Consider the following 22,130-nt stretch of genomic DNA (forward strand, 5'->3'; position numbering starts at 1 on the left):
AGCTCAAAAGCTACACAGAACATAGTATGATTATATCTCCCATTGGAGCTTCCTTCCTAATCCTCTTCCAAATCCCTCACGTACAAAGATAAATTCTTGCAATCCTGACATTAGGATTATTCTTGAAGTAAAACATAAGCTGTAATCTTTCTGAAGCTGCCTGCTGCTTAGAATTAGGGCTGATTGTCTGAGCATATCCATACTGCAGGGACCCACTGGGGCTCATCCTGTGCACGATGTACTGCAGAGAGCAGCTGAGCAGATGCTTCTTGTAAATTGTCATTCACAATCACGTGATCAAAGAACTGACCAAACTGAGCTTCCATTTTCTCAGCTGATTCTTCCATCTCCTGTAAATCTTCTTCCTGTGAGACAGAGTAAGTTCATAAAACTGCAGGGTTGTGTAGAGAAACATACCTGCACAGCATCTGCAAAACACCTTGGGCCACATAAACAAGAGGTGAATAGATAATGTCAGTCTGCTTTATTTCATTTACAGTTTGCTATAATAAAGTACCTCTGCTACAGTCAGTTCCAGGTCTCAAAACTGAGCTGCCGGCCATATGCTTCCCAAGGAAGTACCTTGTGTCTCAGGATACTCCATTTGCCCTAAACCAGTTACTCTAATGATAAGTGGTGGCAGAGAATGTTAGAGACTGGAAGGTAAATCTACAACTGCTTGTGTTCTTATGCCAAATTTTAGTTTATTTCCCCATGTCCATGTTACTTTCTGTCATAGCAATCATGAATCGTTTCCACATAGTTATAGACTGAGGTCTCCAAAATGTTAAGATGCTAAATTTGATGATGATTAGCATGGAAACAATTGTGTCAAAGTGCTGTATATATTCTAAATATAAGAGATGCATTTCCTACAAGCAGGATCTGTGTTTTAGCTACAGAACTTAGTACAGGATTGATACTGGCACTAAACATACATTCTTATAACTGAAAAAAATAATAATACTTCTGAACAAAGCACATTCCAAGTATTTCAATGCAAGCAGTAAATATATGTGTTGACTCAAATATTGACACAAGACAGCAAAACAAAACAAAAATATGCAAAATAGCTTCTCCTTTAAGACATTTTGAAGCTAAGTGCCTCAGCCCCCTAGGTTACAAATTACAATTCTTATGCTTCAAAGCCAGTCTGGAAGGGGAAAAGAAATCCCAACAAAATTCACAGAAAATAATAAAAATTAGATTTGATCCTAAAGACACAGTAATGTTTTTTTAAGAGTTAACAGCGTAGCATAGTAGAATGCATTATGTTCTAGTAACAGAATCTCAGATTAATAAACTCAATCTCTTTTATTCTCAAATCTCACCTTGAACTTCATGTTCACATAATAATCTGTAATGATCCTGGCATTTTTACGAGTCTGCCTCATGCAGCCTATGCTGGGTGGCTTGATGAATATAATGTAGGGCTTTAACTCATGGGTCCGGGCTATTTGTATACCCTACAAATGAAGAGTAAAATAAAGTTTTTCAAGTGCATTCATCCCAGCTTTATTCCCATAAAAAGCCAGTTGTTTACAACATACTGTGATCCCCAAACCTAGGAGACACTTTTTTCAGGAACACTTACTTGAAAAAGATCCCACTAATAATCCCTGGAGCAGACATTGTTAAGCAACTGTAGCATACAATTACTTAATTCTGCTTGGTAGCCTCATTAGGAGATGCTATCAGTACCAGTGAATGATGGAACAGCGTCACTAACAGATCTCTACAATCAACCACATAAAAGATGCATTTGAAACCTGTTCTTTTTTGACTGTAAGGGAGCTACTTTTGGAACAAGTATCTCTTTATTGTTCCATGCTAGAAGAAAGTATCCTGCTTTCAGAACTCCTTTACTGTGTAACATTTCCTATTTTTAAATTACTGCAGAGCAGTAGAGAGAATGAAAAAAAAAAAGAAAAACTTAAGAAAATCATAGCACGTAAACTTGGTCAAACCACCAGATTTAAAATAAAGTATGCAACACAGCAGTAGTTCTGCTACTGATCTTACTTCATATCCTTTCCAAAACTTGTCCTTTAAACTCACACCCTAAAAAAAATCATAATGGCACATCTGTCCAAGTGGCAAGATTACACTCCCCACACCACAACACCCCTCTTTTACCCCTTTGCTTAAAAATGTAACAAGAAACTCAAAGGACAGTTTCTAAGGTGTGACCTGAGCTACCTCTTACAGCACTTTCAGTTTTTGAGGAGTACCCCACAAATCTTGTAACTTAATTTTTATTTTAGGCAGCACAAGCCACTGCCAGCCTAAGGCTCAGACACATTGGCTTTGCATAAGTAGAGGGAAATATCTAAGAAATACTGAGTTATGGTGTCACTCCTTACATTCAGTTAGAGGAGATGTTTAAACAGCACAGCCCAAACAGCTCCTAAGTACTAAATATGCAAGCAATTCAGGGAAGGTTAGCAAGGTTTAGCTAGACAGCTCTAAGTACCTTAGATATTTACAAGCTCGGGCTTTTATTAGCCTTATCTTCATCAGCAAATTCAATGCAAAAATAGAAGGAAAATAAAATAGGAAGAAAAATAGTATCTAAGTGAAGAAGCAGGTTACTGAGTGCTGTAACTTCTGGAGAGAAATTCAGGCACAAGGGCACACTAAAATTTTCAGCTTTTGCTTGATTACTTTAAGTGTTGCTGCTTTTACCAAAGGGTGTTGTGAGGTTGCTAATAGAAGGACAGAATTCTCAACAGTAGGGCTTGGAGGAAGAATACATCCAATACAACAGGTGGCCATGTGAAATACTAATCCTTACTTTTAAGTAAGTATGAAAATTCATTTCCATACCATCCAAACTGATAATGCAGCTGATGGCTTGGTAAAAAATGAACTGTCTCAACATACTTGTCACTGTAGTACCACCACCACCCCCTAAGACACATGAAAAGAATAATCTATCATTAATAAGCACCATGAGATAAAGTGAAAAACAAGACAAAGCAGTAACACTGTTCCAATGGCTCAAGAATGTAGAGAAAATTATTTTTCCTTTCAGGAGATTCTCTGCCCCTTTACCACTCACCTGAGGTTCTAAATCTATGACACAGATCTTCCCTGCATCGAGGACTGTTCGCACTGCATCAATACTGGTACCATACAGGTACCCTTTGTACTCCCCATATTCCAGCATTCTGCAACAGTGGTGAGGAAGAAGGAAAATGAAAGAGCATTTGAGTTTCAGAAAGATTCCATTTATAAGTGAAATCTTCAAATACAATCCAGTGCTCAGGACTGAATGATCATAAAATCCACTGAATACTGTTCACCTTTGCTCTTCCCTGCTACACTAAGCACAAAAACCATTACAATTCATCTCCAAAACATGCATTTTTTACTCATCATGGTTTTATGAATTTTGTATTTAGAGGCTGTGATTTTACTTATCAATGCTTGTCAATTACATACTACAAATAACTTCTTAAGTCTGAAGATTTCAAAGCGCTGGGCACAGTTCAATGAGTGTCGCTTCTGTAGTGCTGAGCTGGTCTGTCTTAGAGAGGTGATTGATGCATAGAAAGGAGCAGACACTTGAATATTTAGCCCTTACAGTTCAGCTACTCATGTGTCATCACTGCAGAGATGCTGCAATGGAGTTGCAGGTCAGGAACAGGTATGATTTACTGCTAAACTTTCAAAAGCAGTCTGGTTTCCTGGAGAGTTAAACTCATAACTTACAAGCACATCTAATGAGCTCAGGACTAGAGAACCCACTTCCTTTTTGAAGGATTCTGAGATTAATTGTGGAGGAGCTATTTGCAACTGCACAAACACAGTCTTTGAAGAAATAGTCTCAAGTAGTTTGACACAAATTTACACCACACATACACAGTAAAAGTGGAGGAGCCCAGACTAGACACCAACTACAAAATTGTATTTTCTTGGATCATGTTGCATTTCAGGTAATAAAAATGTAATTCATCTCTCCTACTCACCTGTGACTATACACCATGTTTTCAAAAGTTTCCTTCGATATGTAGTGATATTCACGACCATTCATTTCATAACTTTTCTGAACACGAGTGGTGTCTGAAGGATAACACACAAAAAAACCCCAGCTGCAACTAAATTATTGTAACTTTATTAAGTGAAAATGAGAACTTCATGAAGAACTATCAATAAGTATTTTCATAAATAATAATATTAGTTATTTCCATTTGTTAATCCAGAACAAAAGCCCCATATACTGTAATGGTCTGCCAGTTACAAGTCATTAAAAGTTATCAAAGCACAACTGTATTTCTAGGAATGGAAGAGTAGTTTAATCCAAATAGTTGTGATTGAAAGCAATCAGGAACTGCCTTGGAACTGGTTGCACAGCTCTTTACTCTTCAGAGGCAATTTTCTTTAAAGTTCATTCAGAAAAATCCCACAAGTTTCCCACACTTGCACCTTCCCCTTATCTGGTACTTTAAGCACTAAGTCATGACTTTTCAGCTAGCTTCAGATACGTAATTTCCAGTTTGGTTATCTAAATTACAAGAACCAAATAGGCACAGGTAGAAATAATTTCAGTTGTTACGTCAGCAGTTAAGCTGCATAAGTCTCATCTGAGACTAGAAGGCTAATAAGGAAAGCTGCAAAGCCTATTAAGCACCAACTTCTGTTGTCTTCATTCTCATACCTGAGTACTTAAACCCTAAGAACTTGAAATATCTCCAAGAATGTTGTTTTTTTAAATCTAGGAAAAGCAAGCACTAAAGTTAAACCAAATCATGTAGATAACTTTCCATCTCCATAAAGCTTTTAAGGGTTTCAGAAGCTGGAGCTTGAACATACCTTTGTCTGATTTGCCAAAATGAGATAGTATTTTAAGCTAACCCTTAAGAAAGTAAAGAGTACTGCCTTCAATAGAGCTGAAGAAACAGCCATAGAGCAAAGAGTGTATAAATACACAAGGCAAGAGGAAGGTGCTTGGCATTTCCTATTCATGTTTGAACTGGGGTAGTGGTGGAAAGAGGAGAAGCATTACATACGAGGTGTGGCACTTTGAAACTCTCGTGGGTTACTTGTGATCAGCCTTCGCCGTAGCTCGTTCACACCAACTCCTGCGGGACCTGGAGAGTGGGAAGAGCAGCTGACATTACTGACAGGGTAACAGCAGCTAGGATTACTGACAGGGTACAAATCACTCCACAGCAATATTGCCACACCCAGGAGGCAACTCAGCAGTACTATTTTAAAACAAAAAACTTATCAAATACTTCCAGACTTAGAAAGGACAGTGGATTTGCCTTTACTCAGTTTGCTTTATCAGGACCATAGAATAGGGCAGAACAGCATCTTCCCTTCAGTCACTACAATTAAAGTCTCCTTGAGAGCCTGCAGCCCACTTAATGCAGTATGTCCTATAACAAGCATTATTAAAGGTATCTTTCCATACTGTCCATGATTGAGATTGTGCTAGTCTGGAGTTAAATATTCTTCTTATTATTGTCATATCTATGCATTTAACACTGCTTGTAGAAATGCCTCCATGTCAAGAATCTTTCCATTAAGATACCAATGTTTTCTCATAATTTTCAGTCACAGCTGAATATAAAACTGAAACACTTCCTTAATAAAATCCATTATCAACCAGCATTCATAACTTACTTCTTCTCAGGACTTTATTATTACTGTTTTTTAACACTCACTATCTCAAGCAAAGAAGATGATACCTTCATTAAACTTTAACCCCAATAGTGGGGTCAAATGACAGTAATTGTTGAAGCGCTGCTGTGAGCGCTGCCTGCACAGTCAGCGCTGCCATCAGCAGCAGGAAACCCCTGCTGGAACGTGCCTGGGAAGGGTTGAGCTCTTACCCACGAGGATAATGAGCCTGTGGCGGTCTGTGGGGTGCCGCTGGTACCTGACCACCTCTTCGTAGGGGGCGGCCAGGGCGCTGTAGCAGCTGCTGGGGCAGCGCGAGTAGCAGGACTGCTGCTGGAGGCGGGCCTTCCTGCGGCACAGCCGCATGCTCCTGCGGAACCCAGCTGCAGAGGGGGCAAAGGCACACCGCTGGCAAATGCAGCCCAGTGCAGGCAAGTGGCTCTGGAGCCCAGAGGGCCTCTTGCTAAGGCACACAACATATATTACCTTTACTGAGGTTTTTGCAAGGTGAGGGTTAGTGAATTTCATTGCTGCACTTGATATGACAGCTTGGTAGAATCTCTGAGCATTAAATGACAGCTACAGAGTAGGTAAAATCCCATTGAAAGTCACCTGAAAATTAGCCTGGAATTAAAGACTTCTGAAAGATCCCCAAAACAAGCTGCAGAGGAAGTTTCTGACTACCTGAGGTATCACTAGGGAACAGGTCTACTTTTTTTGATAGTGTAGGTGGTTCACTCATGAGGCAAGTCAGGAACATTTGCTCCAGCCTCCAGAACATGTAGTTTAAAGGTCACTATGGTTTAATAACCACAGAGGTAGGTTTGTTTCTCCACTTGACCATCCAACTCTGAAAACTTCTCATATAGATGCACTTTTCTAATGAAACCCTCATGATTATTCTCAGTGGATGACAGACATTACTTTTGAGAAAAATTAATCATGAAGTCAAGTTTAAATAGCAGTGGCCAAGTCTCCGTAGAAACCTAAAAGGAAGAAAGATTTAAATGCAGAGATTGAGCATTATTAGGAAGAAAGAGACTTCCTGATGTTTGGAAAACAGAGAAAGCTGTATTCCATTTAGTAAGTGTTTAAGTGATGTAAAGAGCAAAGCTTTTTATTGAACTTGATTGAAGCACTCAAACTAGATCAAGCCCCAAACATTTTACTTATCTTTAGTCATTGCATACCAATAAAGACTCGTTGACCAAATTCACCAAATTCTTCCTCTTCTAGAATACAAATAGCCATGAAATGAAAAAGAAGAGAGAAAATTAAAAGCTAGATGGCAAACAATTATTGCTGATCCTAAGGAAAAAAGGAGTTTCAGTAAATATGTGGAAGTGTGATGCTTAATATAATTTTAAAAGCATGATATTCTATAATATCAAAGTATTTCACATGACCAATGACCAATTGAAAAGGGTTATTGTGAGAAAAAATGAAGATAGAACATCTTGGTACTTCCTAAATGAAACTCGAAACTTAATATTCTATTTGTTTAATTCCCAAGATATCTACATGCCAGACAATGTTTTGAAATTGAAATTAGTGAAAAAAACCTCCACATAATTTAAGCTTTTCAGGTGAAATCTATTTTACAAGAAGTCTTTAGTTAAAACAATAGTAACAAGTCAGTAGCTCAAAATTAGAAACAAAAACTTTGCAACTCAGTTTGTGCCCCATAGCATGTTTGGAAAATGCAGCTTGTGTCTACTCAGATATTTCAGGCAAAATGAAGACCTGATTTAATTACTTCTTTTTATTCATCAGATCAGTGATGTCTGTGCTCCAACATGTGAGCCTAACCTCTTTCCTCCAATTCTTTTTGTCCTCATTCTCAGGCTGTTCATCATGAAGGCTTTATTATTCAGATGAGACTTCTAAAACTCTGTATTTTTTAAAAATTAAATCTCTCATAAAAGGCTCAAACATAATTTTCCAATAAACCAATGTTCAGAAAGTATAGAAACTATTTGAGAAAGGTGATTTGAAAACAAATCAAGGAAAAGAATGGTGCCAGTGTTTAGCTTTCTTTTCAAAAAGTACTCCTTATTTTCCCTTAATCACACATGTAGTTATCCAAGCTGTGCATTCCCTTTATTTAGGCCTTGTTAAAGCAAGAATGAGATACGGAAGACATAAGCATGTCTTTAAAAGCGGTATTTGTTCCAAGGAAAAACATTATTTTCATTTGCAAAGCTTTGAAATAGTTTTAGCACTCTTTGATTTACAGTTATCTCATAAGCATGGAAGTACTGAAACAAAATTAGATGCATATTAATTGCCCTTTCACATCTATACACTCTTCATTACTTGTACCTTTACAATGCAGTTTTATTCCTACATTTCTATATGTACTAACATAACTAGTTAATGACTATGGGAAAAACTCCTTGGCACAAAACTGCTCATTCAGGGCAATGTTCAGAGTAAAGTTCAGCTGATACATGCCTATCTATCTTCAAGTCCCTTGAGTCATCATTCAAAGATGTTTAAATCTTTCTGCTTTATCTGCCCTGTCTGTGGTATGGAATGCAGTGTAGAATCCTACAGGGAACAAGCAATTCAGCTACTGGGTATTGCAAGAAGAGTGGTAGTTCCTGCTAAAGCATAAACACAGGTAAATTCTATTAGATTACTGCTACAGGAGACAGAGAAAAATGTTAGTGTTACCTTCTTTAAGCTCCTCTGCAGATTCAGATAAAACAGATATAAAACAATTAGTTTTGAGAAGAAAGTCTATATTATGTTCTAACAAAAAATCCAATCAGCATTGTCCAGCACATTTAGGGAATGTAGAAAACAGGTACTACAGACATTAAATCTAAAATATGCTTCTTTGAGCATGAATTCTTAGTTCCCAAAGAATGCAAGAACTGCAGCATCTATTTCAGTATGGTAGTGCAAAATCTGCAACTACTTGAAGTGGTTAAAGTGGAACATAGGATAGCAAATATTTGCACCTTTATTCCTCTGACTGTGTGGATACAGCAGACAGCTGACTCAGCACTGAGCAGGATTTGCAACAGTAATCCCCAAGTGCAATTATCAGAAACATCCTAGCCTGAAAACAAAAGACTGCCCTGCAGACCTGCTGGTTATGTCTGAAAAGCCTTGGGCATTGCTTGAGAGGTAGAAGAGAACTAACACTTGTGATAAGAGAAGAAGGTGCAGAAATAAGAACTGGCAAGTAGAGACCTTGTGGAGAAGAGCAAATCTAAGGTACAATGACACTCTTCACCACAAGATTACCAAATACCTCAAATCAGAAGTTTAGCAGTAGTTTTATTTTAGGGGAGAAAGGATTTATTTTATAAGATTTAAGTTTTGCAGAACTCTCAACGTGGTGTAAATAAGCAGCTGCTTCCTAAATGGAAAAAAAAACCCAAACAAACAACCAAAACTCCCTGTGTCAGTTTGGTCAAAAAAAGAGTACTTATTGATTGTAATTTTTGTACATAAATAATGAATTTTATAAGCATTTTTCTTTCCTGTATGTCAGCCATGCCCACAGTCAGGAATGTAGAAGCAGCTTTCCTCTTTACCACATCAACTCCTACAGGCACTGGGGATTCAGGCCTGCATGCTACTGAAGGTAATCCAATTATCTGCTGACATCAGTGCAGCCCCTGCTGTCACAGCTTGCACGGGTACAGCTGACAAGGGCTGGATAAATAGGTCTGCTGCTGATGCACGAGAAGAAACATTCACACTTGTGGGATAAGAGGACAGAAACCTTACTACTAAGGTAATCAGAGAACAAGAGGAAGACTTAAAGCAACAGGATTTTACATAATGGCTTTTCAAGCCAGAATGGCTCCTCCTGAAGCTGAAGTGGCATTTTGGTTTTTGCCACCTGCTTGTTTCTAAGATGCTTGTCTCTGGACACCCTTCTCACAGCAGAACAATTGCAAGGAACTTAGAGTTAGGTCACAGGAACTTACCTGACTCAAATGTTTCTTCATCTTGTTTAGTAATCCAGATAGCAAAGATATTAAAATAAATTCAAAATTTAATTCTTTTCCTTCTAATGAATATCAGAATCAGAAATCAGTTTTCCAGCTTCTGTCAGTCTGTCTCACATATACTTTCCCCAGCTGCCTCTACCTGAGGTGGCAAAATACAGCTCACCATACTTGAATTAACTGCTTCATCTCTTCACAAAGTCCTACAGGATCACATCCCTCCATGAGAGCTTCTCAGTTACCTTGCAGAAGGAAGAATGAACTGCACTGCTTTAGGGAGCAACTCAAGCTACCAATCTTTACATTCAAGTGTCCACAAGCAAAAACCTTCTTGCTCCTTGCTCTCCCAAGATCAGAGATTTCTTGACAAGGAATTGTGTGGGTTCTCCAACACCAAAACAATCTGTGCCGTTAAATAAGCAATAGGCAAAAAACCATGGTAACTTTACAGCCACAATCCAACACCTGAATCAAAGCAGTTGCATCTCATTCAAGCAAATATTTTTTTGCTGGTCAAAGGACTTGACCATAAGCACTGTACACCAGAACTGCAAACAGCTCATTTTAATACACTAATACGAGAGGAGGTTTCCAGGGTATGAAAAATAGAATTTCTACCATTAAGTTCACTAGGAGAATGAGTGGCCTTATCTAGGAAATGAGGCATTAAACTAGCTACTGCCTTGAAGCAAATAGAATTATCTCAAGTGAATTCAGTTACCTGCTTCCACACACTTTTCGTCAATCTGCATGTCATCCTCTACAGATCAACACAAAGGAAAAGAAGTCATCTGAATCAGAAAAGCACTGGAGAGGAAAAACACCCCTATACATCTTACAAGACTCAACTCAGACATCAGAAACAAGATAGGTGAAGCTCAAATCATCTTTAGACATCTTTAAGAATTTTAACTGTTAACTCCAGTTTAGTGATGTTCTTTGTACTGCAGTGAGCAAAAACTCTTAAGTGAGTGCTTTGAAGGCAGAGAGACAAATGCATCTAACTTTTATTCTCCTCTTGAAATAATGAAAGGTTTAACATGCCTGTCAATCTGTTTATCCAGTAGATATCTATTTATTAAGTATTACCATGAGGGAATATAATTTTCTGCCTTATAGCTTTTAAATACCTTTCCAACATACTACACTCAAGGAAAGTATTTTGCTTTTTATTTTTATTATTATTTTTATGGGGAAGAAAAGGAAAAGATCAATTCAGCTCTTTCTCAATCCCCAGACTACATCAATTTATGTCCCAGAAATGTGATTACATGAGCTTGGGCAATCTCACGGGCTCACAGTACAGCACTGTTAGTGTTTAGTTCTTGCACACCCTTCCAGATGGGCCCTGCAGGAGCTATTTGCCAGTTACAGGGCACTTGTCAGAGTATCTGTCAATCACATTCTGCCCATATGTATCCTTTGAAGAAATACTCTCTCAGAGCTGCTCTAGGAGAGAAAGAAGGAGAAGAAAAGAGAAAGAGGAAATTTTGTCTTTCTTTCCTCAAAGAACCCATTCAAACTGTCACTTCCCTGACAGATAATGCACATCTAAGGTTTCCACTTTTAGACAATGTATGTATCTACTAGGTGAAGAAAGGCTGGATTTCAATTATGTTAAGCACACAAAAATGCCGAGAACTTGGGCTTCTTCCACATGTACTTATCAAAATGCCTAATTCCTGGCAACTTTTTAAAAAGCCTGTAAAACCATGTGTCATACTGGTTCCGGGTACAGACATGCAATGCAGTCCAGGTGTGATTTCCTACCTTCTTCCACAGTGCTTACTGCTCACAGCATATCCATTGAAGCAGTTAAAATGCAATAAAATTATGGTGAAAGACAGCCTCAGCTCTAGCAAGCAATGCAATCAGTGCAAACAGAGTCCTAGGGAATGAAACACATGCCCCCTGGGATTTATCATGAGAAAAAAATTTTGTACTTGCATAAAGAGCCATAGAAGGAAATGGGGACAGAAGAAACAGGAAGAACATTCTTTTTCTGGGAATAATTGCATATTTACAGAAAATTATAGTTTGCAGAAGATAATATTTCTGCATTGTTACTATGAATAAATTCAAGGGCAGCATAACTTATCTTAGACCTCAAGAAAATAAGTTCTATTATTTTCTCAATAGTTTTGATGGCAAAGAAACATTCCAAACATGGCAATTCTCAGTGGCAGAGCTGGTATCTGTGTCCCCAGAAATCCAAGCCAGTACAATTGTCACCTCAAGACTTACAGCCAATTTTCCTCGAGAGAACTGGCTGGCCTAGTGAGGTCCCAGAATGTAGAGACTTTAGAAGAAGTTGAATTCACAGCTTCTCTTATAGTCAGATCTCAGGTACACTGGAGACAACCATCTCCACCATCGGTACTCCAGGTACAATTATCAGTAAGTATTTTTTTTTTTCAGGGGATAGTTAACACAATTGAAGGTTACAACATGGCTCCAGAAACAATATCTTTGAACTAAGCTGAACTGCATGAGCTTTTATTTCAGTGTCCTTGCAACAGAGACAAGATCTTTCTTTCCTTTTGTATCACTCAAGTAACTTTTCACTCACACATTGATGATTTGAGACAGAGGTGGGGCTGGAAGGGCTGACACCACCAGAACTCTCGCTGCTTCCTACATAGAAATAAATTTATCACAGTTAAAGAAACAAAACAGTCCACAAACACATTATGTTCCAGTCAGATTCACTGCTTACATGTACGATTGATCAGTACTCAACTGAGAGAAGACAGCAAGAACTGAAACATTACCAATGTTTTAGCTCACTGCAAAGACCTGACATAAAACCAATGTGCTATCAGAAGTATTCAAATTTCCAAATCAGCAGCCCAGAAGTACTAAGAATTTATACAAAAGTACAGGAAGATAAGCCATACTGTGGTACAGACTCCTGGAAGTAGAAGAGTGTGCTGCTGGTAGGGGTAGTAGTACTGCTGCCTCCGTTACTGCACAGCGCTCTTGCAGCCTGACTCACAACCCAGTTTCATTTCACCTTGCATTATACACACTGCAGGTAGGCTTATATTTATTATAAAGTCAAGTTTATCATGTGCTAGTGCGTGGCCTTACATTATCCTGGGGGTACCACAGGACATGTGGTTAAAGGATCAGATTGAAAAGTTTGCTACAGCAACTCTGATTCTGAATTCATGTAGTGTAAAAATAATGGGCAATTTATGCAGAAAATAATAGGCATGAGACCCCTGTTCTTTCCTGAGTGTTTGGTTTTTTTCTCTGTTCTTCTAATCTGGTCTACTCAGTTTTGACCAAAGCTGAAGAGGTCACTCATGCAAGGACATCTTTAGTGATGCAAGGCATCACAGGACATCTTGAAAAATATACTATGCTATAAGTATCCCTATCTTCCCCTTGCTTTTTTTTTTTCATCATAGATGATGATCATGTAGTAGTCAGGGCCCTCAATTTCAGCTGCTACACTCCCCTAGATGTCTTAACAACCAGCATGGAGACTGGATAAGTGCTGCAAATATCCTAAATGGAAATTTGAGATTATACAATCTCAATGGCAATTTGAGATTATACAAGAAGCTTTCAAAAGTTTCTTCTCACACAGGTGCTCTTCAGGGAAAAATAGCAAGAAGTCAGAGATCAGAAAGAGGAAAGATGTTTGTCAGATGTCACTCTGAATCATACTGCTACAAAACTTAGGAAAATTTTGAATAATTGGCTGATTTTTGAATCAGAAATCAGGAAAATGGTGATTTTTTACCTTTTAAGAAGATGATTTGAGGGTATGAGTCCAGCACAGGCACTGAGATCGGAAACTTTCCTGGCCTGCCACCAGAGAGCATCATTCTGATCCACAATCTGGAGTATTTCACCCCTCTTGAAAGGCAAGCCTGCATCTGCACATGGTATGGCAGGATCTTGCAAGGGCCAGTAATCTGCCATTGCTCGCACGTACAGCTAGTAAAGAGAACATCCAGGAGTGAGCAGAAGCCAAGTCCAGAATGGATAGAACACAGGCTTTACAATCACAGTGCCAGATATTGCTGCAACTTCAGTCAAATGGTGAAGTCAAGTTTTAAAAAACAGATCAAGCCTTAAATGCTCTCTGTTTATTAAATGAGGGAAAAAAACCCATTTATCTCATACTTTATGAAAAGAACACACCTTCACCTTGTAGGTCACTCAGGAAGTGCCTTTGTTACACAGTTACATTTCTTACTGTCTTTACTGCTTCAGCAACACCACATTGATGACAGCTGAGAGGCAGCCATAGAGGCAAGGCAACATTTTAGGGATTGCAAGAAACTTCCAGGCAACACCACAGTTGGGCACTACTGCTACTAGTCTGGGAAAAGAAAAAGAATGTTTCTTACTGTTGTTTGGTTGCTGACAGGCCGATCAGAAACTGGAATTAATTTGAACATAATTGTCCCCTGAGAGAGGGCCTAAACGATTAGAAAATAATTAAAATGTTGTTGGTATTCAACACAAGTAATCAAACATAGGCAAGACAGAGCATGGCTTTGAGGATACTGCAATGTTTGTGTTACAGATAGAATTCAGGTAGCCAGAGTCAATGTGACAATACTATATTTTTTCCAAAATGAAACATCAAAGTTTTGCTAAATATTTTTTTAATTTAATGCAGCATATGTTTCATTGTAAGTATATGTAATTTCAGCATTGATTCATACCAAACTTTTCTACTGAAATCTTATTTAAATTAGCAGCAGAGTCTGGTGAGATGGGTTATATAAAGGGGGAGGAACATAATTTAGTAATTAAACATTCCAATGGTGTTTGTACAGCCATGGCAATGGCACAGACTTGGTATGATTACACACAGAAATACCTCACTGGCTGGCACTTAACAGTTAAGAACCCTGAAAAATTGTGCACAAAATGACAAAACAGGGACACCTCAAAAGATTTCTTCATGAGAATTTTGACAACAGTAATTACACTGTCCTTTTCTTGCAAGGTAAGGTGTGTAGCTTACAAGCTCATTCACTCTGCTTTAGTGCATTTTGAAACATGCACTCTTACTAGAATAGCAGCTTTCCACAACTTCCTTGTGGAATATTTCTGAGTGGCACTTCTAGAAAAAAGTCACAAATCAGTGAAGGCTGAATAAATTAGTATATTTCCCAGAAGCTGCAGATGGAATAGTAACAGTTAAGGTAATATCTGCCCAGAACAGAAGTTAGATTTAATTCTGCTTTCATATATTCTGATTTCATGAGCAGTTGAGAACTTCATTCACAGTAAGGAAACAATCTGAATTTTCTGTTAAAAATTCCAGGCTTTCTCATGTACAAGAGTGTGTAAAAGAGCGAGCATACAAATAATCTTAAGGTACAAAGTAGAAAATATATTTAAAAAATATTAAATACCAGAATATTAATGACTTGCTCAGGGTCAAGTCCCTCAACAGGAACTCCATTTACTTCCACCAGTTTGTCTCCAGCATACAGCAACCCTACCATGAAAACAAATATGAAAACAGCAGCAGGAGTTTTATCACAGTATGATTTATCTTGAATAGGCAAGACAGGGTCACACAGAAATATCACAGGTTTTAAGTCATCATTAAAATTTTCCTGCCCCATGTATGGAGGAAGGCATTTTGGATATCCAGGAGCTGCACTGCTCCTGGATAGGACTGCAGACTGCTGCAGGTCACAAGGAGCTTGCGTGCTTCAGCTTTCTTAATCCTTCCCACTCCCCCATATGACATCTTTACAATCTGCTGATTATAGGCCTTAAAATTAGCATAAACATTTTAATATTGCTCCATTTCTCAAAGTAAATTATGAACAAATTCTATATTAATAGACCATGAGACTTGGAATCAGACCCCTAAAAACTCCAGGTGCAGTGGGAGCTCCTGGGACTCCTCTCTGTCCTTTGTAGTAAAGTCTTCACAATATTGTTTTCTTTTCCATGTTGCTTTAACTCAAAAATATTAGTCAAGCTAGGAACTTAATTGGCTATTTTCTGCAAGTTGGGTTCTCTATACAAAGGCCAGAAAATACTAAAAGGAACCATTTTATAATAATTGCAGTTGAATTTTACTTCTGATGTTTTACATTTTAATTACATTATATTTCCTAAGGGACATGGAACACATTCAATTCTAGGATGACAAAGTAGTAACATTTCCAAGGAAACTCCTTGCAAGATTGCTTAGCAACTAGTGCTCAGCAAGGTGTTTAGTAGAGTAGTGCCAAAAAGTATTATTACATACTCCTTAAAGCCCATTGTCTTTTAGAATCACCAGCTATTGATGTTTACCATTTCTCCATTAGGGAATGTGCTGCATTTCATCCTACACTGCAATTTGGGATATCCAGGTATTGGTGCCAAGAATACATAATGAAAACTGGATTTCTTCATCAACTCAGTCTAAAACAGCAAATTCATGTGAAAATCTATGAAGTCAGAATGAAAGTCACTGCAATGCATCACTGCTTACAATGCTGTCCCGTGTGCACATCATCTTGACCCATAATGGAAGACTAACCATAGAAGCTAAGTATTGTCTTACTTCAAACATCTTATTTCAAGTTCAGTTTTATGTATCACTTTGTTTCAGGTTCCACCTACCACTTCTGTCTGCCAGCCCACCATGGATCACACGGGCAACCGTTATGTCACCTGTTATCTCATGGCGTTTAATGGTGGCACCCTGGCAGGAAAGAACACAGGAAAAACACATCGATCACCAAAGGACCCCAGTGAGGTTCCTTCCATATCACAAGTGTGATCTTCAGGCTGACACAAAGACATTGAAGGATACAGCCTTTTTACCACAACATGGATATTGCAGTAACCACAGAATCATGGAATAAGCTGAGTTGGAAGGGACCACAAGGATCACTCAGTTCAACTCCTGGCCCTGCACAGCACCAACCCCAGGAGTCACACCCTGTGCCTGGGAGCATTGTCCAAATGCTTCCTGAGCTCTGGCAGGCTTGGTGCTGGGACCACTTGCCTGGGGAGCCCATTCCAGTGCCCAACCACCTTCTGAGTGAAGAATCTTTTTCTAATATCCAATCTAAAACCTCCCCTTACCCAGCTTCAGGCCATTCTCTCTGGTCCTGTCACTGGTCACTATGGAGCAGAGATCAGTGCCTGCCCCTCCTCTTCCCCTCACAGGAAGTTGTGACTGCAGTGAGGTCTCCTCCAGGCTGAGCAGACCAAGTGACCTCAGCCACTCCTCACACGGCTTCTCCTCAAGGCCCTTCACCACCTTCCTGACTCTCCTTTGGACACTCTCTAATAGTTTCATGTCTTTTCTATATCATGGCACCCAGAACTGCCCCCAGCACTTGAGATGAGGCTGCCCCAGTGCAGAGCAGAGCAGGACAATCCCCTCCCTTGCCCAGCTGGAGATGCTGTGCCTGGTGACCCCCAGGACACACTTGGCTCTCCTGCCTGCCAAGGCACTGCTGACTCATTTCCAACTTGGCACTGACCTAGACCCCCAGGTCTCTTTCCACAGCACTGCTTTCTAGCACCTCATTCCCCAGTCTGTCCACATATCCAAGGCTGCCCCATCCCCGGAGAAGAATCCAGCACTTTCCCTTGTGGAACTTCACATGGTTGGTGATTGCCCAGCCCTCTCCTTTGCTGAGGTCTCTCTGCAGGGCCTCCCTGCCCTCAAGGGAGTAAACAGCTACTCCTAGTTTGTATCTTCTATGAACTTGCTCAGAACCCTTTCCAGTCCTGTGTCTAGGTCAGTTATGAAGCTGTTGAAGAGCACAGGGCCAAGGATGAAGCCCTGCAGAACCCCACTAGTGACAAGTGCCCAGTCTGATGTAACACCAGTCACTATAAGCCTTTTCACCCAATCCATGAGCCACCTGCTCACCCATCCCATAATGTGTTCATCCAGCTGTGTGCTGGACATTTTGTCCAGAAGGATGCTCTGAGAGACAATATTGAAAGCTTTACTGAATTCCAGAAGAATGACATCAATTGGCTTCCCCTGATCAGCTAGCTGTGTTACCTTGTCATAAAAGGAAATCAGGTTTGATAAACAGGACTTTCCCCTCACAAAGTGCTGGCTGTGACCAATAACTGTGTTGTCCCTCAAGTGTTTTTCAATACCTCCCAGAATAATCTTTGTAACTTTACCAGGCACTGAAGTGAGACCGACAGGCCTGCAGTTTCCAGGGCTGTAATGTATTAGTTACTAAGCCCTTCAATGCCTTCAACTTCCATCACACTAAAATAACCTCACTGATTGACAGTTAGAAATCTTTTTTATCTCAAATATAACAGCTATCTTTTCCTAAAACAGATTAGCTAAGCTATACAATGTTTGCTGCTTATAAGTACAAATTATTACTAAAGAACTCTCCTCCCTTCCTTTCTGTTTTGGCCATGGGAATAACTCTCAATCCAGTTTGGTTTTATCTCATATAATGAAAATATATCTGCCAAATGTTCAAACACTGAGCAGACAAGGTACTGAACAACCTACACCCACACCATGCATGGCTAGGTCCTTTCTCAGGTCCTTCCCAGCCTCAACAATTCTTGTGATCCTGTAAAATCTGGACAAGAATGTACAAAATCCCCATGACATTCCTGGGAAGAAACCAATATGCATCCAATGCACTATTAATTCTTTCTAACTTAAAAAAAATTGACAGACACAAGAAAGGTCCCTCACCAAAGGCTGGTTGTTTTTCACTAAGCAGACAATCCTCATAGCTTCTTCATTTTCAGGTATGTTGTCTGGCAATGGTGGAAGGGTTGGTTCAAAATCTTTCTGGGCCACAGTATCATGAGCAGATAGCAAGGCCTGTTACAAATGCAAAGAAGCAAACCAACCAACCATAAGCAAAGATCAATAGCAGAGCTTTAAACAGTGACTGGTCAGAAACCAGATATCACTGAATGTGTTCCTTTGTGAACACAGATCCCTTGCATATATTGATATTTTTTTGTTTCACCAATAAAATCAAACCATGAAAGTTTTAAGAACAGTTCCTCTATTTCTTGTGGAAAACCTTCAAAAGAGGAAATAAATATTTCTATTTGGAGCTCTTGGGTTAAGAATGCAGGTTCTACAATTTCAAGGAAAATTTGATTTATACATCTTCATTAACTGCCCATAATTAAAAACTTTGTAAGAAATGTGTTTCAAACACAGCTTTAAGTTAAATGCAGCCCACTGCAGATACTTCAGATATACAGTCCACATCTGATCTCGTGATCAGATTAGTTCATCATTAGTAAACTATGTCTCTTCTGGCCCTTTACCAATTCTTGTGAACAGCTGCCCATCCATTTCCATTCCCTCTGCAGAGAGCTCCATGAGCAAACTTTTGCTTTCCTTATGCAGGACTTGCCTTGAAGTGTGGAGAACGCAGAAGCCGTCTTAGCTCTTTGACCTCTCCTGACGGAGGGGCTTCATGCAGCAACTCTACCACCTGATAAATGTAAGAAAATAAGCACAGAGATGGATTCCAGAGGACAGCTCTACACTGAATGTAAAGGAATGGAGACAGTGTAAAGCCCCCCCACGTTATGTGAATCAGAGGATGTCCACATGGTTTGCTCTAGAATTGGACAATATGACCACAGCTGCACAACACTCAGCCAGGCTTAATTTAGTTCAGGCACAGCGCCATGTGCTCTAAATCAGTTTTTGCTCCCTTCTCTCAACCAATTTCATCACTGGTCTCAGTTTCTCTACTTCGTCATTAACTCTCCCACTAATTAAAAGATTTAGAATTCAGCTATTATAATTAGAAAAATCTAAAAAGCTTTTCAATATCCTTACATCAGTCTGCTTGATTGTAGCCATAACACTGAACCACAGAGTTACATGGGAAGAAAAATACGTGGTCAGTGATTAAACAATTAACATTTGTGTTCATTACACCGGCCAGGATTTGCGTAGTCCAGCAGCCACAGCTGTGCCCATTTCTCATGCCATCCCTGCCCCCCCAGTAAGGGCTGTTGAGTAGTTTTACAGATGTGTAAGGAGAGTTTCAAGTTGATATACTGTCCTTAGACCTGAGACACAATTAATACCAGAACACTTAACTGCAGCAGAGTGCTTTCATTTGGGTAAGTAAAGCAATAAACTGTGCATACAGTCTCACCTCACGACTCAACGCACGTGCCTGCAGCGTGACTGGAGCTGGTCTTTTTCCAAGATACTGTTGGAGGCATTCATAAATCTGTTGCATGCCATGACAGACAAAACAAGGCAATGACATTGACCAGTTCACATGATCATATAGATACATACATGACAGGCAATGGACAACACTATTTCTGGAAACTTGTCAGTCCAACTAGAGCTCCAGAGTCTGCAATCTCAATTCTTAATATCTGACACATCTGGAATTGAGTCTTGAACTCAATATCTTTCCATATTATCAGGTAGCTAGCCAGTTATACTGTAGTTTTGAATTTTCCTAGGGAAAAAAGCTGTCTACACAGGTAAATAGCCTGATAATAAATTCTCTGATTTGTAGCCTCTTTCCTGCCTCTAGTTGAAGGCATAATTGCTGCATTTAAAATACTCTTATGAGCATTCTTATCCAGTAAAAGCTCCTCTTTAAAAATCAAAGACTTCAAAAATCCTTCTTAAAGAAAAGCAGAATTTTTACAGAATTTGTCTCAGAGATAAAATTCTTCTCAAGATAGAAACACCAGTCAGAACTCTGTTCTCTAACAATATGAGATCTTCAATTACACATCAGATGAATGAATGCAAAACAAAATACAGTGTCAAAATACAGGCCAAGAAGTGGGATGCATATCCATACAGAAATTTAAGAACAGGAAAGACAACTGAGCATTGATGTGTTCAGTGTCTGTCCCCTGGCCTTAATACAGACAGGTAAAGTAGAAGAGCCTAAATGTCTAGGATATGATGAAAGAGAACACTTTATTTTCCTTTAAAGCATAAAAGATTTCATCTACTGTGACTGCTGATGTTAGAAGTTACATGAGGACTATCAGCACGTAGTGTAAATAAGCAGTTATTGTCCTCATATGGCAAAATCAAGTAGCTATTCCCTAGAGATTGTTCTGTAGGTGACCTTGTTCCCCCAGCTGTGAGGCAGCTTACCTTGAGCAGTGCTTGCAGCCAGTGGGATCTGAGCAGCTCATAGAGCATGCCAACGCCATTGACATCCCTCTTACAGAGCAAGCTGAGCTCTTGCAGCGCTAGAGTCAGAACATGAGATACACCTGAGCCCAAGAAACAGAAAAGCGCAAGACACTTCAGTACAAAGAGAACACCAACCAAAGCCAAACAGTGACCCAGACCTTTGAAATTCACCTTTCCTCAATTTGTACTTCTAAGAAATGCAGACATTTCCTGTCTGATTTGGTTTGTTTTTTCCTGCAATCAACTCTTGCATAAGAACTATTTTACCATGTTATTAGCCAGCAGGTTAGGTCAATGCTAGCAATTTGCAACTGACCTGTGAGAAAGCCATGCAGGCAATGTCACATGTAACAGTCTGGGTTCAAGCTCATACCTCCTACTGAAAAGAGATAAAACAACAGCAAACTCCTTGGCTTTATAAGCCAGAAACAAATACCAGGCATTCTCCTCTGATACTCTCTCAAGTTAACTGCATACCACCACAGAACATCAAGAATCATTGCAATTGTTGAGTAGTAATACTTCAGACACATTCATCTCTCTCACGACTCAATGGAAGAAGAGTCACAGAGATCAAGGAATAGAACTTTTTGAAAAGAGAAAGAAAACTGAAAAAGAGATGCAGAAGTTACCATTATCTTTACTGCTGACTGTTGGCACCTCCATCTTCTCCTTTATTCAAGGAGATTCCACTCACTTTGAATACTGCATTCACACCACGTTGGTTTCACAAAGAGAGATGATGAACTAGAGAAAAGAGCACCCTCATATCAGAATACTGTCAGGTATTTTACACTAATAAGAAAGCAGAACTCAAAACAAAGGAAGGGGTGGGCAATAATTTGTATTTAAAGTGCACCACAGCTATAAAAGATAAATATATGAGTCCCTCCTGTAAATTCAGCCACCTGGTAGCACCCAAGATGCAGACAGACAAACCTCAACTGCAGTATGGCATGTTAATGTTTTTATAGAATTGTCATTTGCTTGCTTCATTAAGTCATCAAAACCAGAAAGCTGTTTGGTCCATCTTCTAGCTCTACAGCCTCTTAAGTGTACCACCATGAGAAATAGTAATTTTTTCTAAAGACTTATATCTTGTTTTATACCCATATAGCTTGGAAAATAATGCATATTCAAGAATACATTACATTTAATTCCTCTTAATATTGACACGATATTAAAATTGAAAGACTGGAGTTTCTACTGAATTTTCATTGAGCAAAGACATGATTTTGAAGAAAGGGATCCCTGTTGCTATCACTATTAGATTTTAAGGTCTTTGAAGGATTTCTTCTACAGAGATTTCATTATTTTTCTCTTATTTCCTCACAATGAATTAAAAACCCAAAAGCCCAGATAGAAAACCCTATTTCTTACCTTGCTGGTATCATAATCTCTCA

At 39.2% G+C, this 22,130-nt stretch overlaps 1 protein-coding gene across 1 annotated transcript; it reads right to left on the reverse strand.

Annotated features, from left to right (window-relative positions):
- Positions 1–58: 58 nt before the first annotated feature.
- Positions 59–21,414, reverse strand: MPP4 (MAGUK p55 scaffold protein 4). Its single transcript, XM_058809701.1, has 21 exons — positions 21,360–21,414; positions 20,686–20,807; positions 19,709–19,786; positions 18,950–19,030; positions 18,268–18,399; positions 16,194–16,275; positions 14,981–15,066; positions 13,961–14,032; positions 13,348–13,544; positions 12,166–12,230; positions 11,367–11,384; positions 10,318–10,356; positions 9,576–9,596; positions 8,305–8,319; positions 6,819–6,860; positions 5,841–6,011; positions 5,013–5,093; positions 3,972–4,065; positions 3,062–3,170; positions 1,332–1,466; positions 59–365 (listed from the first exon to the last, which is right to left on the reverse strand). Exons 1-21 carry the CDS (start codon positions 21,391–21,393, stop codon positions 174–176), a joined length of 1,866 nt encoding a protein of 621 aa, XP_058665684.1. The 5' UTR covers positions 21,394–21,414; the 3' UTR covers positions 59–173.
- Positions 21,415–22,130: the final 716 nt, after the last annotated feature.

The sequence above is a fragment of the Ammospiza caudacuta genome, chromosome 8 (assembly GCF_027887145.1).
Source record: "Ammospiza caudacuta isolate bAmmCau1 chromosome 8, bAmmCau1.pri, whole genome shotgun sequence".
Classification (NCBI taxonomy): domain Eukaryota; kingdom Metazoa; phylum Chordata; class Aves; order Passeriformes; family Passerellidae; genus Ammospiza; species Ammospiza caudacuta.